The 19,956-nt window shown below is 44.3% G+C and overlaps 1 protein-coding gene and 1 long non-coding RNA gene across 2 annotated transcripts in view; one reads left to right on the top strand and one right to left on the bottom strand.

Moving 5' to 3' along the window:
• Positions 1 to 7,705, top strand: LOC310710847. The gene is made up of 2 exons (XR_014528269.1): positions 1 to 6,825; positions 6,860 to 7,705. It is a non-coding gene; the product is annotated as an uncharacterized lncRNA (long non-coding RNA).
• TENT5B (terminal nucleotidyltransferase 5B) overlaps positions 7,105 to 19,956 on the bottom strand; it is a 16,724-nt gene continuing 3,872 nt past the window's right edge. Inside the window, exon 2 of the mRNA XM_083511984.1 lies at positions 7,105 to 10,542. Within this exon, the coding sequence (XP_083368110.1) occupies positions 9,523 to 10,542 (1,020 nt within the window). The 3' untranslated portion in view covers positions 7,105 to 9,522. The remainder of the gene's footprint in view (positions 10,543 to 19,956) is intronic.

Consider the following 19,956-nt stretch of genomic DNA (forward strand, 5'->3'; position numbering starts at 1 on the left):
TGAACATCCCTGGCAAATTGACGTGAAATTCCCCTAACATAGGATATAGCTGGCAAATAACAGTGTAACTGTCTGGGTATGTGTTTGCAGCACAAAGAGAGTTTGGGGATATTGGCTTTCAGCCCTTCAGTGCAGGGCCGGATTTAGGTTTGATGAGGCCCCAAACTACTGAAGGTAATGGGGCCCTTTATATGTCAGCTGTCCTTTGTCAACAACAAATTGTCACTGTTTTTTTGTGTTGAATATATGCTATATGGCAATTTATGGACCTAATAGGTATCTAAAGCCATAATGGGATCAAAATAAATAAATTATGTATTACATGAAATCAATCATAAGACTCATACCCTTAGTCTATGCTGCCTGATCAGTCTACAAGCACTCTTTAATATTAGATAACAGGTACAACAGCTTGACCTACATTCAACTGTGCTCCACTGCAGTCTGCAGCTGCATTCTCCATGTTGCCATGCAACCAGTCAATGCAGAATATAGGCACCCTATATATAGAAATGAGCAAACCAGTGATATTTTAGGGAGCAGGCTAGCAGGCGGGGCCCATTACTTACATCATAGGAGCCTACACAACACAAAACACTGTTGCTGTATGTAGGTTTTATTTTATTTGTTTTTTATCTTATATTTTGGAAATGTACATCCAGTTTTTCCCCCTTTAATTTTTTTGGGGGCCCTAAGAGAGTGGGGCCCTAAGCTATAGCTTGTTTAGCTTATACATAAGTCTGGCACTGCTCCAGAGATCTGCATAGCCTGAGATGGCTGTATATCCTACTAAAAAGAGGACAGTCCTTTATTTGAAGGGTTGTCAAAGGACAGTTCTCTGCTTCAAGGGAACCTCTGGGCCCCGGGCGAAATTTGGCCTGTGAGGCCTCCTCATTTGGCTCGCTATGCCATTTCCTCCAAACCACATCCACCTGCTCCATACCTCACATCATATGTGATGTCAGGTATGGGGCAGGTAGAGAAGTAGTTGGATTGGCTGCTGGGGAGTCCCCAAGCAGGATTGAACTCTCCACTCATCAGCTGTTGGGTGGGGAGTCATTATCCTCACCCTCACTGGCCAGCTGCAACAAGTGGGCAGTACCATCGACCTGCCAATCACTTAAACTCCCTATGATACCAGATGATTGACAGGTGGGTTGTCCCACTCACCCATCCAAGTTGAACCAAAGGGATAGGTAAAGATCTGGCCTGCTAGGCAAAAAAGCTTTCCTGCTCACGCTCTGTTTGAAGGAGTTTGCTATTTGAAAGGCTGTCTGGTACAAGTTTGATTTGAAGGCAAAGAGTACTAACGAGGAGGAGAGTGGGAAGGATCTTAAAATTGCCAATCAACAGTTATCAGCACCTAAGCAGCAGACAGAGCAGGCACATGCAGCTCACCTGGGGACAGTCTTCCTCGCTATTGTGACATGGATTGTATTTCAATTTAAAATATAGCAATTGTTTCCCAAAATTTGTACCTGTCTGTATAAATTTGCACATGCATTCTTAATGCAAATCTGTAACTTTGTCCTTTTTGGGTTGATGTTTAAACAGCCACCCTAGTGTCCCTTGCCAAGCATTGGATTTTCCAAAAATTGTGGGTGGGTGGAGGTAATTTCCCATCTGTAGGGAAATAATTAAGGGGTTTTTTTAAATTAAAAAATGGATCTCCCCTCCCCACGGGTTTGTGTGCTTTTGTCATTGCGGTATTAAAATATTGGTTCAATATCCACCCTACCCCACCCCCCACCACCACAAAAAGGTATTTTAGATGGGATTGTTTTGCCCTCAGAAGTTCCAGACTCTGCAAAGGAAGCAGAGAAATGATGAGCGTTAATAAGATAACAAAGACATTTCAGCAAAGCAGGAAAACACATAATGAGATTTTATCTAACTGCTGACTGGAGCTATTTGGCTGGGACAAGCCTATCTATTTAACAAGGAAAGTGCATCTCTCAGGTTTCACTGGTGCCCTGACATTTGAAAATCACCTTGTGAATGTTTTAAGAGCAAGTCCTTTTAAAGCATTGCAGCTGGATGACACACCAGGCAAGCACAATGGGGCTGTTGCTCACTGGGTGTGGGTCCACGAGGCAGTGACTTGTCTCATCACCATTTGTTGCGTCCCACCCTCTCCACTCCTGTCTGCATAACAGACTGGCACGATGGCAGCAGTGGCGGGGTTGCATTGTTCAAAGGAACGGCGTCAGCACCAGCTCTACCTACACTGCACCGGTCTCGGCTTGAGGTGCTGCAATCTGTCTCGCCGTTCCGCCCATGTGGGGCCCATTGGAATCAATAGTGGAAACCTGGCCCAAGCTACGGCTTTCGAGTGAGCATCACATGTGACTTGTCTGATCACCCGTGTGCCACACCCTCTCCGCCCGTCATGACAGCAGCAGCCGTGATTGCATTGTGAGAAGGAGTGGTGTCAACAGAGGCCAGTGTTTCCCTCCGAGTAGTATTGAACTACAGCCCCCACATCATCCCTGTCCATTGGCTGTGCTAGCTGGGGTGGATGGGAGTTGGGAGTCCAGCATCAACAGGCGAGCCACAGGTTGGCCAGCCCTGGCACAGAACTATGGGGTCCCTATTGGAACGGAAAGTGCAAAGCTGGCAATGCAATGAGCACAGAAAGGCTTGCTATATTTGCTGCAGCTTTGTGGGTTGGATTCCTTGGCAATGTTGTCGCTTAAATTGCTATAGCACAAGCTGTCTTGACATGTATTGATTAAACATGGATAGCTGTTTTTAAATGGATGAGGAAAATAAAACTGAAAATGTGTCACCTGTGGGTTGACATATTTGGAAGAGCAGAAAAAGAGGATGGATTTGCCGACTTGTACTTTTAACTTTGGATTGCTAGGACGCATGAAAAAGAGAACATGTCCCAGAAAAGGAGGACATATGGCAACCCTAATTATTTGATTATGATCCTCAGGGTCCCTTCCAACTCAAAAATTCTATGATTCTATGCCAAGCATGATGATTTATTTTTCTTCTGTGGACACTAGGTCCCTACAAAACTGTGTTGTTAACTACCGCAGTATGAAACCTTTGCTCACTTTATTAAGTTGCACTTTGCATCGAGCCTGAAAATGATTGGGCAACCGACACCACTGGACAGAACTGGTGCAACATGATCTGAATGCCAGGCCTCCTCGAGCAACCTGCCAGCTACATGCTGTGCTGGCTGAAGCGTCTCAGCTCTTTAAGGGAGTGCATTACAGCGGCCTAGTCTAGCACTTGAGCGCATGTTACGAGAGCCCTTGTTTGGAGTTTGGAGTATATCTGGTCCTTGCAGCTCAGTCCACACTGCTTCTCTCACCCTACTGGCACACAAAGTGATGGATGGGGTGACTACAGGATGGGTCCAGCTTGTTCAGTCTAAATGCAGTCCCCATGGGACCCAGAAGGAAGGGGCTGTGGCTCAGTGGCCGAACACCTGCTTTCCTTGTGAAATGTTCTGCGTTCAGCCTGGGGTAGGGCAGAGAAAGAGACAGACACCCCTGCCTGAAACGCTGGAGACCACAGCCAGACAATGCAAACCAGGGATGGGGAGCTTGTGGTCTTCTATGTTGCTGGACTCCATTTCCCATCAGCCTCAGCCAACATGGCCACTGGTAAAAGATGGTGTGAGTTGTAGTCCAGGAGCATTTGATGGGCTACAGGTTCCCCATTCTCAGTGTAAATAAAACTGAGCTAGATTTATACGGAGTCAAAGCAAGCCTCCAATTAAGAGCTAAATGTTCTTACAGAGTAGTGGGGGTAGACTGGGAATCTACCTGCCATTCCCAGGCCAGAACTCGTGATCCAAAAATGCCAAGTGGTATGGGCAGAACTAGCTTTTTTGCTGCTACAGGCCAAGTCACGCTGTCTATGTCATAGTGCTCCAGACCAACCTCTCTATGAACAATGTCCCAGTGTCCCTGCCTAATATATCACCCTGGAGGGATTTTCTGCTATGCTGTTACTGTGCCCATCAAGAAAGGGTAGAGCCACGGAGCTTTAGATCCCCAGGGCTTTATATTTTGGCAGGGATAGATCCCATCTCTGTGTCATGTAAGATCAGCAGAACTACTCATGAGAAAGACAAATTATAAATGTAGTTTAATCTCTCTCCTGACAGTCCATTTGTCCTCCAGATATTCATGGCTTCCCAACCTCTGGTAGCTCCAGGCAGCATGGCCAAGCCAACTACATCTGAAGATGCAGAGATTCCACATTCCTAGAAAAACAAACAGCCAAGCCCAGAGACTTTTGAGAGGGGGAAATAGGTATGTTTGTGCAAAATGCAGAGAGAGAGCGCGCCATTATTCAATTGCACGTTAATGCATGGCAATGCTCCTTTCTTCCAGGGAGCTCAGAGTGACACACATCATAGAATCTTACAGCTGGAAGGGGCCCAAGGGTCATCTAGTCCAACCCCCTGCAATGCAGGAATCCCAGCTAAAGCATCCATGACAGATGGCCATCTGATCTCCAAGGAAGGTTTGCCCTTGCATCTTACTCCCACAAGACCCGTGTGGTAGGCTGAGCTGAGAAGTCCAAAGGTAAGCTTCAATGAAGTAAACCAGCTCCAACACAGCTATTCCCTGCTCCAAGTTCTCATCCTGGCTCACATGAAGATAGCTTCACAGCAGGCAGGCCCAACAAATTTGTTTATGAACCACTTCTGAAAGCAGATACTGGGAAACCCTTAATTGCCAATTGTGATACCAACTCTGTCCTGAAATTCCAAGTGGAAAGCAGTAGGCAATGAGCTGCTAGATATCAAAGGGCAAAATATGGGGCTTATTCATACTTTTCCTCTGCTCTTTCCATCCAGAGTTCATGCTTTAAAGCTCTGCGTATGAGCACCGTTTTCCCTATCCAGAGCTTTCCCCACAAAACGCACTCTTTAATGTTGCGATGGAGCAAATGGCAACCCACAGAAAACCCAAATTGCTGTTTGCTCTGATTGAGAGCTAAAGAACAGGTTTTCATGAGGGCAAAAAAGGGTGTTCTGACAGTTTGAAACGTGGACTTGAGTCTGGAAAGAGGACAAAAGGTAAGTGTGGATAAATCCAAAGTTGTGTTTGTCCAAAAGTCCTATTTAAGATGCACTTTACCCCAAAAGACTTATGTATTCATTGCATTTATATCCCACCTTTTCCCCTCAAAGGAGCTTAAGGTGGCACACATGGTTCACCCCCTCCTCATTTAATCCCCACAATAACCCTATGAGGCAGGTTAGGCTGAGGCAGTGACCGAAGGTCTCCCAGGGAGCTCCATGGCCGAGTGGGGATTCGAACCCTGGTCTTCCAGGTCTTACTCCAAAGCTAAGTGCTACCTTACACTGGCTCTCTACTGAAAGCAGAAAGTCTAAAAAAAATGTCATCTGACTCCCCATTCCCCAAGTATTAAAAACAGTGCTATCTGCTCAATAATAATAATAATAATAATAATAATTTATACCCCGCCCATCTGGCTGAGTTTCCCCAGCCACTCTGTGCGGCTTCCAATCAAGTGTTAAAAACAATACAGCATTGCTTCTCTGAAATAAGTTGCCATTATTTTTTCTGGGGATCTAGTGAAGTGTCTCAGCTTTGATTGTTAAGACAAACTGACAGGCCAGTAATGAGCTTATAGGCATTGATAAACCATTGCCTTTTAGCATTTTTGTATTCTGCTTATCCAAGAAATGACAGACCACCTTCTGAGAAAATATATTTTTTTATTTCATTTTTTTAAAAGATCAGACACTAAAAAAAAAATTGAAAGTCTCTTTTCAGATCAAACCTAGTGTTTTCTACCAGCATCCTTTTGTTCAAACAGATCAAGCTAAACAATGGAAAAAGCCAACCAGGTCAGGTGTTTTGTGCTGCTCTAGTCAGATTAAAAGAGACAACTGCCAACTGCAGAAAATAATGGACAGGAAAGATAATGCAACTGGAATAGCAAAAGAGAAAAACTTGGTAGGGAGAAATTGAAGGCATACTATGCATAAGGGCAATGTGTCCTAACACAAGGAAGTCTTAGTTCTGCCTTGAATTCTCCCAGTGAGCTGCACATTGATTGCTGACAGAGAACTCGGGTGGTACATGAAGGTTGCTAAATTTGACATTGCCTGAGTCCATGTATCCACCACATTCCAATTCTGATATTAGACTGCAATTTCCAGCCAACGTAAGAAACATTACTTCCCTTGTAATCCAACTCAGCTTTCCCTAACCTGGTTCCTTACAATATTTGACAATGCTCATCTACTCCTGACCATGCTATCTAGGGCTGATAGAAGTCAGGAGATAATACAATACCTAGCAGGCACCAGGTTGGGGGTTTTCTAGCTCAGGAGTGGGGAACCAGATATTGCTCAGCTACAACTCTCATAATCCCAGGCAATCAGCCATGCTTGCTGGGGCTGATGGGAGCTGTAGTTCAACACCACTAGGTGGGCCAAAGGTTCCCAAATCCAGCTGAGTTTAATGGCTTGCTCATGCAACGCTTAGCCTCAAGCTCATCTGCCTTCATCTCGTGGATCAAGGTTTCTCAATGAATTGCTCCCACCACAATTAAGTCCGCTTTCTCCAGCTTGTTGCCCTCCAGATGATGAAGAACTTCTATCCTCAGAGGCTGATGGGAGTTGGAGTCTGTCTTCATGGGGACCCAGGCTGGGGGGAAAGTGCCTTTAAACTCTGCTTCCACCCCTGACCAGTCAGTCACTCCAGGAACAGACTTAAACAAGCCTTCATTACAAGCAGTATGCCTGGCAGTTAACGGAGCACAGGTAGAAACATTCATTCAACCAACTTTAGTTAAAAGGGGGGTCTATATGTGCACTGAGTGCTTGTAATTACTCTCTGCCTTCTTCGTTAAGGTGGCTGCCATCAGTCCTGGTGCAATACAACTGGTGAGGTGCAGCCATTGTTTTTGAAGTGCCTGGGAAGATATTTGGCAGAAGATGGGGTAGCAATTTGAAAGCCAACTCAGGGGACAGGAATGCTCACGACCTCTTTTTGCCCAATTCCACCTTGTTTCAGACGAGTCATCTCAAAGGGCAGAAGGGTGGCAAGTGGTCATGGCACTGTTGTGCAATCAAGTAAGAAGAATAACCCAAAAGAGTTCAATACATTGTATTTATTTATGGTGACAGATTCTAAAGAATCTAGCAAGTTACGTCAGGCCCACTGCATGACAGGTTCGATAGCTGCAGAACACATTCAAACGCAAGACTGGAAGTGCCAAAGTGTTACACTCTTCGAATCTTTCAGATACCCCCATGCATACAAAGAAACAGCAGGATCACAGCATTTGTTTGATGCAGCCATTTGTGAGAATTTCACCACGCATTCACACACCACAAAAAGTGCAATTTTCTTTAAATTTCTCCAGCAAGCCCTTGGATTGGAGGGGAAGGTTCGTTTGCTTAAACGAGGCAGGTCTATCACTTAGGCTTCTCATTCACAATTCTGCCAAAAAGTGCTGCTAATCAGCTGTGCTCCTTTAGTGCGAAACCACTTCTCCCCTTTTAAATGTGAAGTACTGAAAGCTGTCAAAAAGGAGATAATCGAGAAGCAGCCCTTTCCTCAAGTGAAAGAGGAATAACCTGGTGAAGCCCCTTACATTAGACACTGCAGCCACACACATCTTGGAGCATGGAAGGATTTACTGTACATAAAGGAAATGTCTTTGAGAGCCGTTTATTTTTCAGGGGAACTCTTCACTTACATAGTATTGGACCTCTTAAAGGGTGAGCAATTGTGCCTTCTCAGCCAGTCAGAGTCGTGACAAGACAGAAGCAAACAACATGGCAGCAGACTTTTAAAACAAACAAACAGCCCTGCTTGGTCTTGCCAAACTAGCTCATGTTTCCCAGGAAGAGGCAGAATTTTACCTAGACACAATCCAAGTATGATATTTTATTTCAATTTTTTTCAGCCTGCCCAAATGTGGTACAGCTTTACTGCAAAGAAACAGATTAGTAAGTCAGTCGCCCTTCAAGGATACACCATGAAGCATCTTCTTGTAGCCCTTTCAAAAAAAGCAGGTCTACCCAAAAAGCTAGCAATCTTTGCCTCAGCTTCCTAAAAAAGCATAAAAACAACAACCTGAACTGACACATTGCACAAGGAACTGGCAGGCAATCCAAAAACGTCAGTAAAAAGAACTATTGTGCTGTGCAAGTAACTACTTCAAAAGCTTGTGTATTTCAGGTGTAGGCAACACGGTGCTTTCTAGATGTTTCTGGACCAACTCCCATCACTACTCAGTCGATAAGCCATGCTAGCTGAAGCTAATGGGAGTTGTGGTCCAACAGCTGGTGGCTTCTGTATTGACTCTTCCTATTGCATTTGAACAGGACTCCAAGAACCTCTTGGGTTCAGAAATTTGGCTACCAACAGCTCTCTCCCACCGCCTTTCCACTGTTAACACCAAAGTACCAAAACTTGGGAATCTTTTCCACATGGAGCCAACCAGCTGCACACAGGCCTCCAGAAAGAAGAAGAGCAGCTTTCAGAGCCTATGGATGATGTTAGCATCTGCTGCCCTTCATTAAGAGGACCAGGGCATCTGGATCAAGACCTCAGCTCTGCAACTACTAAAATGAACAGACTTCTCTGCCCATGTTGGTGCACTGTGTGCAGCTCATTTAAACTCCTAATAAAAGTTAGCCAGACATTTTAATATCATGCTGAACTCCCATACCTGCTCGTTCCCCTGATGTTACTGATACAGCAAACACTAATCTAGATCCTTTCCTTCAGAAAGTCACATCTTAGGGGTTTTTTGGCACGGCACATTGAGTAATACTTTGGGGGCAGGTTCCCATTCTTTTAGTGTTCATGATCATCTGTCAAAACATCTGCTGCTGTGTATCCAACCCCATTCTTTTGCCCCACCCCCCACCCTACCCCACAGCTCTCCTCTGACTGATAATAAATACAGCTGGTCCATCGGGGCGGCAAGCCATGGTACACTGGCTCCTTTTACAAGCCCCCGGGCCCACTTCGGTTCCCTCAACAGAAATGATCAAGCGACCCCCAAACTCCCCCAATATTCATCGCAGACATCCCAAACTGAACTACCAACAGGGAGTTCTACCCCCTACAAAAAAAATTAAGGTACAGTGCTCTTTTTTTCTTTTTTTTTTTCTTTTCTTTTTTTGGTTGCAGGCACTTGAATAGGATTTCTTTGGTCCCCTAAAAGGAATCGGCCACTCTGGCATATCTTCAGAAACAGAGTCTGCACAGCCCTTAATGCTTCGTGTACTAAAGAAAGAAAGAAAACCAGCTTGCATCTCAGGTAGTGCAGCTCTGCTTTCTTAACCTAATCCTATCCATCCACCTCATACATAAACTCAATCATTTTCTTACTGTAAACATCTCTGGTAACTACTCATAACACTGCACAATTGCCCACAATATACAGCAGACTTTGTTCCTATGTAGGAGGAAGACACTTTGAGCAAGAGACCCATTTTTCTTCTGAATTGTACAGCCTCTGCTCCCCAGAGAACAAGGACTGGAGCAATGTCAGTGGTTAGTTGCAGGGAAGCCAAGTTGGATAGGAGTGACTGCAAGGCAGCAGAGGCTGCATGTGGGTTACATAGTAGTTTACGTTTACTTCGCTGGCGTAAGGGGCTGGCTGATAATAGCAGGTCACGTTTGTGACAGTCGGGATTATGTTCTGCTCAGCCAGGACCCTCACAGCCAACATGGCAATGAGGTTCAGCGTCTGCCTCCTCTCGTGTCCCATCAGGCACACCGTACTCTCATTCACCACCCTGTGAAGGGTCATCAGGCAATCGTACCGCTTGCTCTCCATCCCCACAAAGTGGCTCTGAAGGTAAGACTCCAGCTTCCGCTGCTGCTCCCCAATGTCAGGAAAGTCTATAAAAAACCTGGAGCACATGTATCTCTGTAGCGCCTTCATGTCTACTTCCGATTTGGGCTTAAATCCCCTCACCAGGAGGTTGCAGTACTTCAGAAGCCCACCACCTCTGATCTCCTCCGGATTCCTGGTGGCAATGATCCGGTTCCTCAGGTGGTCCATTGCCTCCTCAAAGTCCCCGTACATGCTCTCCCCGGTGACTGTAGGGTGGAAGTTTGCAGACATCGGGTTCTCTGAGCACTCTCCAAAAAGCAACAGTGAGTCCAATATTATCTGGAAGGAATCTACGCTGAACTCAAACTGTCGCCGGAGAGTGTCTACAAATTTGAGCTCCACGTTCTTCCCGCTGTTGTTTGAAAGTGAAATAAGGCTCCAGCGGTCTGTTTCATTGCACACTTTCACTAGCTTTTGCACATAGGCCTCCTTTAGCGTCATGGGAGTGATCTTATCTTTGTTTACCCCTTCCGGGAGGAAGTCCAGCAGACAGTCCATCACTACATCTTTCACTAGCTGGAAGACGTCCTCACTCTTCAAGTCTACACCAAAAATGAGGTCCAGATCTTTATACCCCAGACCACTGTCCTGATGGAGCACGTGGCTTGCGGCCGAGCCATTCAACCTCACGTTGTGGACTGCAATTCCCTGCTTCTCCAGACGGCTACGGACCACCTACAACACGGGGAAAAGCACATTGTTGTAAGTACGGGAGGAAACTTTAAATGGCCTAAGCAAACATCAGCTGGTGTGTTTAAATCGGTGACCTGTGTGAGTATGTTAACACACTCATAAGGGCTAAATGCAAGACTCGGGGCATATCCAACACATCCCATCAGTACACGAATTTCTGCTCATGCAACTTCCCTCCTCTTAGCCCTCTGCACATGGCCCAACACACTCCCCAAATCTGCTCCAAAGGGTGGTCATGGTGGGGAACTCCTAAAACACATTCAAGGGGCACTGGGGGGGGGGGGAAGGCATCCATCATGCAAGGAGAAATCCATGTACTGATTAAATGAGTTGCTTAATGCTACTTAGGATACAACCTTTCGTTTCCATGGATGCAACTAGATCAGGAGATCAGCGATCATATCTTTTGGTTTTAAAAGTAGTTCAGCAGCAGCAGGGGCCACAGGTCTGATGGTAACCATGCTGCTTCTACTAGCCATTCAGCCTTTTCCAATGTGCCAGCACCTCCACAAAGCTGCTCTGTGACTCAGAGGGGAACCCAGGCCACAGGGACCTGTATGTTTCCAGGGGCGAGTTGCTTTGGCAGAGCAATTTCAAACTAGGGAGTGACATGGGAAGGGTTTACACCTACCCAAGCAACTATTCCATTGAACAAAAAAACTAAAAAACTGGAAAATCACCTATCTGCTGACATCGCATCTCGTTTGACCTCAAATAGAGCACAAACGGGCTTACATGAGCACTGCTGTTCAGGCATTCCATGTTGGGAGCTGGAGATCTGTTGCTGATCCCCACCCTAAAGCAGCAGCTGCCTGGACAAGTTCAATGCAGGAAACCATGCCTCCTCCTACAGCCTTTATTCTTAAGCCAAGAGTATCCTAGAACTTTCATCTGGCGTGCAAAATGGCAAGATTAAGAGCCAAGGGAGGAGCCTTCAGCACCAAACACGTCTAACTGGCACAAGGTTCCCAAAAATATTGGTCATGCTTTTGTTCATTTCTGGAGCTGCTCTTACCAGGGGCTCTATAGCAAAAGAACCGCCATATGAACCTAACCAGCGTCTTGGGTTTCCAGGCTGTGTAATTTTTGAGCACCTTTGGCCTCTCCAGAGACTGCTGAACTACAACTCCCATCAGCGCCAGCAAGAGTGGTCAGGGATGATGGGAGGTGTAGTTCAGCAACACCTGGAGAGCCAAAGGTTCTCCACTCCTATTTTAGAGATTTAACGTGCCAACATGAAGCCAATCCAAGGGACAGCTGCAAGGGTGAAGCTAACTGAGAATCAATGTAGGTTAAAATATACCAGGGGTCAAAGGGAAAGCCCTGTTTTTTGGGGTTCAGGTCAAAGTTGTTGAGCTTTTCTTAGGGAGGAGGAAAGCCCCATATTTTTGGGATGCAGGGCAGACATCCAGTGATCTACCGGTAGATCACAATCTATCTGTTGGACATGCCTGAAATATACCAAAGGGGAAATAAACCACACCCCCAGTCTGTTAGTGGATCTTCCAGACTAAGTCACTAACTTCAATATGCCTGCACCAAACATGTAGGCCAAGTACAACCAGGTATTTGCAAGTATTGAAAGGGTAGCTGAGCCATACAAAGTGTACCCTTCGTCATCCGGACAAAGGCTGGAGGCAAATATAATTCGTCTTGGAGGCATTTATATGTTGAAAGTATGCATTATTATTTTTAAAAAAACTCCAGCTAGAACACTAACAGAGGATTCATAAACCTACCAGCAGAATTTAGCCTACGAGTACAGCTAAGTCAAACCTTCAAATATGCAGCAGGGAAGAGAAGACTTCGCTTTCAGGGATATTAGGAAAGAAGCTATCTTAATTGTGTATAAGGAGGGGAGCTTTAATATGAAGGAATTTGGTGAATTTTAATGTTAAGGAAGTTGGTAACTTTATTACTTTTATCCCTGACAAATGTGATGCGCCCCTGGCGGTTGTAAAATAGCAAAAAAAATAATTAAAAAATGAACAGGCACACTTCAGTTTGGATTATGAAAAGAAGAAAGCTGTGTGGTAGGCAAACTCTCATTTATCTAGCAACAATTTGGGCCGCTTGTTGGCAGAAGCTAAGAGAAGAGGGCTGCTTGCCTTCTTTTTGGGAAGACGGGTCCGTATATAGAGCTACTGTGTTGCCACTTGGTAGGCCAGACACAGCAGCTTATTCAGCTGCCTTTTCATCCAGTGTTCCTTACCTCTTTTGGTTTAAAGGCTACACACATCAAGCATTCACAAAACTGACTGCCTTTTTAGGTTACTTGCTCAAGACTGGCAAGCTCTGCATCTGGGACTGACTAATGTTTATCTGGTCAGAGTCATTCGCCTTTCTGTTTACAGAAAACTGCCGGGAGCTGTTTGAGTGTGCTGCTAGGGTTCTTTTTTGTTTTGTTTTTAAAAAGCACTGGCTTCCCTTTAAAAACACCAGCCCTTTAATGCTAAAGTAGCATTGCTGAAAGCTACATGGGTGTGATGTTGCTTAAAACAGAAGATGATGTGTGGGCAGACACATGCCATCTATAATAAAATATAATAAATAAATTAATAATAATAAATAATAATAATAATAATTTTATTGCTTATACCCCACCCATCTGACTGAGTTGCCCCAACCACTCTGGTTGTTTAAATGGATGGGCAACAAAAGGCCCTTCTTAAAACCTGTGCTTTGGCACAGTCGAATCTATGAGGCTTGTTGGCTCCTCTGGATCTATTTGTCACACTGCAATGCAGGCTATAATTAACATCTAACAAGGGATGAAGCCAAACAGAGGTATGTCTACTCCGAAGGGTACCCCCCCAGTGCTGCCACTTTTGACAAGTTCACTTTCTAGAGTTAAATGAAACTAGTTGGATCAAACTGGCCCTGTTTGTACATCATAGTAAACCATAAAGATGGCTCTAGCTTCAGTCTTCCCTTAGCCTGAGCATCAAACCAAGGTCCCGGGGCGAAGTTTCTTGCATTGCTCAGGCCATCCATGATTGATAAAGCCAACAAACTTTGGCTCCAGAATGTGGCTTCTTTAGAGCAAAACTAATCATGACTCCTGGGTTTGGAAGCCAGAATTGTGGCTTGTTGCCTTTTCAAGGAGCGAAGCAAGAACCACCTGCACATTCAGAGTAGACCAATGGTATAGCACAGTGTGCAAATGCAGCCACAGAAAAGTGCTATGCTACCCTTTCTGCTAGATGATGGAAGTGCTGGACGGATGCAGTTTAGTGACATGTCTTCCAAATGACCTGGGCAACATCTTTTGTAAAATATGTAAATACCATGCAAGTTCTATGGAGTGGTTAAGTAGGTTATATACTTATTGGAAGTATGTGCAAAAGCTTTTACAAAATTGGCTGTGACCTGCCTAAAACAGGGTGCTTTGTCCCAACCCATCTGCCGAAATAAGAGCTTGAACAGCTCAGGCTTGCAGTTTCTTTCTAGCCAATCAATAGATTAACTTAAATTGCAGCGCATTATACATAATCAGATACCACCATCACCGGCCTCTATTTGCATTCAATAGAAACTGTACTGTTGCATTTGGTTCAGTGATTTACTTCTACTTGTCTTCTTCCCCACTCTCAAATGATAGCTACTTTGAATCACATTGCAGCCTGGCATATTTCTGCTAACAAGCATTCTATTTAGATTTCATAGGTATGCATCCACCAGTTACACGGTGTGCTTAGCATGTCATCCAATTGCAACCAGTTCCATGCCTCAGGATTCCTGAGCATTTCGTAGCCAGGGCAAATGGCTTCCTTTTGACTACTACAAAGTAGTAGTAAGTTTAGGAAGTTACTACTGCAAAGGAGGAAGTTACTTCGAAGAGGCAAATCTCTATTACTCTGTATCATCTTGGAATTCTGCAAAGAAAGTGGATTTGCTTGTGTGTAGGTTTCATCATTCCAGAGAACGGGAGAGCGTGTGCTGTGTTCTTGCTTCTTGTGCTTGTATAAGGAAACCAGGCAGATACAGAGCATGGGTAGTTGCTGCCAGGACCATTTACTGCCTGTGCTACAATTTCACATACCAATCCTGATGCTCCCTCAAGGCATCAAACCCAAAATGGATTAGAAAGGCAAACTGCCTACCCAGAGGCCATGCCATCCCTTTATTCAAAAAAGCTGTTTTCGTTTCCAGTGAGGGAGTGGGGCCAGTTAGAACTACTGATCTAAACCCAGGTGTCTCCATCCAGTTCTAGCATGCCAGCCTTCTACATCTAGTCTGCTAAAATCCTATCATCAGCATTACTGCTATCTCCCAACTGCTATCCCTAACCCAATAAATTTGAATTCATCAAACAAGCCCATTTCCTACATGCCAGTGCTTGCCTTCCAAATCTTTAGCATGCTGGATTAGCACTTCTTTATCCCTTGCCAGCAGAATCTTCTCCACTAGCTGCCACATCATTTGTGCCGTCCCGCAAAGAAAAACCTTGCAGGTGCCACACTGCAGCTGCTTTGCCTCTGTGCAACCATTCCTTGTTGTTCTTGACAACTGGTGTTGCTAATTTAGAAACAGCACAGACATGTACATGCCCATGGGCACCACACCATGGGAACACAGGCCTAGTCCATATAAAAGCTATTCACAATATGTTCTCGTCCTATGTATACACTTTATTGTCCACCTAGGCAAGTGCAGTTTTACCTTACGTTTTAGGGTATGAGAAGTACACAATTCAAAAGCTCAATGAAATGCAGTATTCTGCTTAGGGTTGCCATTTATTTCAAACAGTGAAAATCCAGACAGAAAAGTTGTTTAGCTTTTTTTTAGTAAAAGAAAAGGCATTTCTGAGCTATTTTTAAGGAAAATCATGACACTGCTGACAAAAATTTAGCAGCATTTTGAACTTGCACATAATTCATTTAATAATGAGTGCATGCATGCACCTCTTGAAGACCTTCAACTCCTGATAACTGATGTTGTGAAAGGCAGCCAGCTTTATAACAATGCTTTTTAAAAAAATCAGAAACCAATGTGAGTTATTTTACATTAGTGAGTCATTGCAGAGGAATGAAGCCCCTCCCATACAAAATGAATATGCAGCAGCTTATTGGCGCAACGTTAATGCCTACTAAGCACACTGTTGCTACTTCACGGACAAACAAATCCCTAGTAATTTGTGGCAATTATGACACACAGCAGAGCAGGCTATTTCAGGGCAAATGGACTGTACTGGAAACAACCTTCAATGCTATCTAGCTTCATTGGAAGAGTCAACAAGCATTGGACAGCTTTGTGGCTGTTGGAGATTTCAGTGTACCGACTTTCTACACAGATGCTCACTTAAGTCAAGTATACCAAGACCACCTTGCTTCCATGTACATGTTAGCACCAACACATGCCCCTCCCCGCCAAATGAATATGTAAAGAACCAGTGTGGTTCAGGGAGATCTGGGTTCAAAGCCCAGCTTAGGAATTGTTTCCGGGGTGACTTGGGACTGGTCAGTTTCTCTCAGCCTAACTTACATCACAAAACAGTTTGGATGAAATTGGGATGGAGGGAGAACCTTTGGCTACTTGAAGGATGGCTGGGATAAAGAGAATAATAATTTATCAAAGCAAACTACAACCGCCTGTAGTTAAATTGCACATATCAGTTTGATTCACTTTCAGTACATACAAACCAGGGCGGCTCCAGCCCTGTGCATACAACTGACTTCTGCTTTGACATGCAGAAACTGCCCTCCATAAGGGAGAGAAAGGAAATGTACTTCCATATCAGACCTGCCTGTCATACTGCCAAGTACAAACAAAGTCCAATTTCCACCCAGAAGTGTTACAATGTGCTAAGATTCACTTTCTGCAGATTGGAAGTGTTTGGCAGCCAAGTGCCAAAATTGTAAACAGTCATGCTTTGGAAGTGAGTGTAAGGTTCAGCTAAATGGCGACTGCATAGTTACCTGTCTCAGGTTGTCCCCATTTCAGCTATAGGTCAGGCTACTGTGTTGTACTTAGATGTCTACTTTAAGGGCACTGCGTTCCAGTTAGAATGTTAAAAATCCACCTTGATATTTAGACATGGAGTTGTAGTTTTACCTTTCCAGGAAGTCCAAGCTAGTAGGTAAAGCTGGGCACAACACGTTGCTTTGTGCCTGTTAAACCTGTAGGGTTAATCTGTCATTAACCCAGAAGGCACAGAAGCAAGTCAAAGTGTGCTGGGGATAAAAAAACACCAGCGATATCAGCTGATGCTAAATTGCTATAAGTCAGGTTTGTATCTACGAATCTAGAACATGTTGGTCTACCATATTATTAAACCTTTGCCATCAAGATAATATCCAAGACTAAAGACCATTAATAACCATATATTGCCAATAAAATGGGGGGGGGGATCTGTCCATCTGGCACAAGCATTTTCGTCATTACTACCTCCCCCATATGTGATAGCCTATCAGGTTTTGTCTTGTAGGTCAGTTTTACAGAAATTTTCTCGGTTGAAATTTAAAGACTATTTACAGAAGTATTGCAAAATTAATGAATGTTAGAATGATGTTTGATTGGAGTTAAGCGGTTTCTAGCTGTAATGATATAAAAGAACATGGAAAAATTTGATTTCTAAATAGGTAAAAATTTAATGTTATAATATATTAAGATCAAAGATCAGGATAATAAGGAGGGAAAGAAATTGCTGAATTAATTAATTGAATTGGAACACAAAAAAGGGAGGTACGAGGAGGTCAGGGAAACAAGGACATGAATGTAAGATATGGAAAGGTTGATTTTTTTTCTTTTTTTTCTGTAAGTGTATTTATTTTCTTTTTTATTCTGTATTTTTCTTGTATTCTTATTTTTGTCTTGTACTTTTGTATTTCTTGCTTTTATGTAACTCCTTTTTCTGAAACTTTAATAAATATTTTACAAAAAAAAAAGAAGCAATTCTCGGTTGAGCTGGTCAGGTAGAAACAGATATGAACAAATAGAGATTTGAACCCATGATGCTCAGCAAAGTGGCACTGGACAAGTCGCCATTATCCCATCTCAGTCTACCTCACAAGGGCTGTGCAATACACTTGTGTGTAAACCTACACTTCTTGGATCAAGCACATGGAAATGCTCTACAGCTGTGATGGCCAAACTTGGCCCTCCAGCTATTTTAATTCCCATCACCCCTGACCACTGGGTCCTGTTAGCTAGGAATGATGGGAGTTGCAGTCCCAAAACAGCTGGAGGGTCAAGTTTGGCCGTTACTGCTCTACAGTAACCTTTCTCAACCTTGGGTTCCCCAGATGTTCTTGAACTACAACTCCCATCATCCATGACCACTGACCATGCTGGCTAAGAATGATGGGAGCTGCAGTCCATCATCATCTAAGGATCCAAGGTTGAGAAAGGCTGCTTTATAGAGCCTGTCTTTGTACCACATCTGTGCTGCCTGCCATTACTTAAACTTATTTACTATTTTATTAACCCCAAGAACCCATTTCTGTCCAGTTTACTTAAAATGCAGACCTATTGGATAATGGTCACCTGCAATATTTACCATCAAAAGTAAAATGTTCTTCACACCCATTGGAAGAAGTTGAAAATATTTTAACGGCCCCAACTCCTGCAGTCAGATGCCCCACTACATCTCCCAACCATAGGGACTAGGAAACCTGCACAGATTTTTCCGTTCCCGCTACAGCTAGAGACTCCCAAGCCCTGATGGCACAGAGCCAAGCCCAAGAGACCAGATATCACTACCTCAGCAGATTTATTTTCTGCTAGCAGATTCCAAGCTCCATATAAGCTGACAGAGGGGTGCCAAATGAAGGGCCAGCCAGCATGCAAGCTCATCAGAGCAGGGTCCAACATTTGACATGAACTGCTTTAGTCAGACTAGTCAATGGTGACATCTAATGCTGAGTGACCTTGGGCGATTGCTTGCTGGCTCACACACACACACACACACACCCAACTGTTCTGATAAAAAGACATGTACTCTTGTTTCCTAAAGAACCCAGATAATCACTCTGCCAAACTCTAAAGTTTTTCCTCTTCTTCTGTCTTATACAGGGCTTGAGATTTCTGACTTGCACCACAACTGCACCACCAGCCAACACATGTGGACTTGCAAAGTACTGAGTCACCCACCTTCCTACATGGCTGGCCTTTCCCGACTGTGCTCCTGTGAGTCTGTTTTCAAAGATGCTATAAGTCTCTTTGCTGGGAAGCAGTTGCTTGGTAGGATTTCGACCTGCATTGGCTGCTTGTACTCATCATAGCAGGAGTACAAGTCCATTCTCCATTAGCTTCAAAAGATGGCACTTACCTCCATTTCTGCACTAATACACTAAAATATAAGCAGACTTGCACAGCAATTTTATTTATTCTATTTCTTAGCCGCTCTCAGGCTACGTTCCAACAATGCACTGTGTGCTTTTGCTATGGTGGGGAGGGACAATTCTGGAGAACTGTAATGGGGAATCTAGCACACCATTCAATGCCGCATGGAACCACATTCGAAGACTCATTTCCAGCCAACTGTGAGGAAGTAATGCATCAGGTGTGCTAAAGACCTAATGTGAAAGGGGCCCTCGTTTCACTGAGGCAGGCAGCCACTAACCTTTGAAAGAGGCTGATGCCACGCTACAGAAGCGAACTATACACAGGGGCAACAATTCCTATTGCTTCTATAAGCCTCCCGTGCTTTATGAGAAAGCTAAATGAAAGCCTCCTCCAGTAAAGGGAGCCACCCTTGGCAGATACTAAGTGCCTTGCACATCTTGGTTTCTTCCCTCCCCAAAGGATATTGAGTAAGAGCTGTTCAAACACAGCTTGGCATAAGAGGCATCTCTGCCAATTGTGGCCTTTCGGTTTTGTTTCCTTATAAATCTTGTGGTTTTACACTTTGTATATGGATGCCTGCTTTTTAACCCCCTTCTGCCAAGCATCCTTACCAAACAGTCTGTCAAAGCAACGCTGTTTCAAGGATTCTAAACACACCCTTTCTCCCAAAGGAACCCCGGGGAGTCATATACAATACCTCCGTTTAACACAATACCGAATTTAATACAATTTAGAATTGACCTCAGACACACTAGTTCTGTTTCAAGTGCCAGTTGGCAACAGCAGTAGACATCAATTTGCAAATAATGGAAAGATCAGGCGTTGTAGACACCAATTTCAGCTCCAAAGCAGTGACCCCCCCTTTCCTAGACAAATGTACTGTTCTTTCACTAACCCTCACTCTTTGCAGTATTGCCAGCTGTTTACCAGAAGAAAGAATACTCCCTTAACAAAACAACCTCAGACCCTTTGGGAAGGGCCACAGCTGAGTGACAGAACACCTTCTTTACCTACAGAAAGTTCCAGGTTTGATCACTGACATCTTCAGGTAGGGCTGGGGGAGAACCCTGTCTGGAATCCTGGAGAGCTGCTGCCAGTCAGTGCAAGCAG

The sequence above is a fragment of the Podarcis liolepis genome, assembly GCF_965112155.1.
Source record: "Podarcis liolepis genome assembly, chromosome: 7".
In the NCBI taxonomy this organism is placed as follows: domain Eukaryota; kingdom Metazoa; phylum Chordata; class Lepidosauria; order Squamata; family Lacertidae; genus Podarcis; species Podarcis liolepis.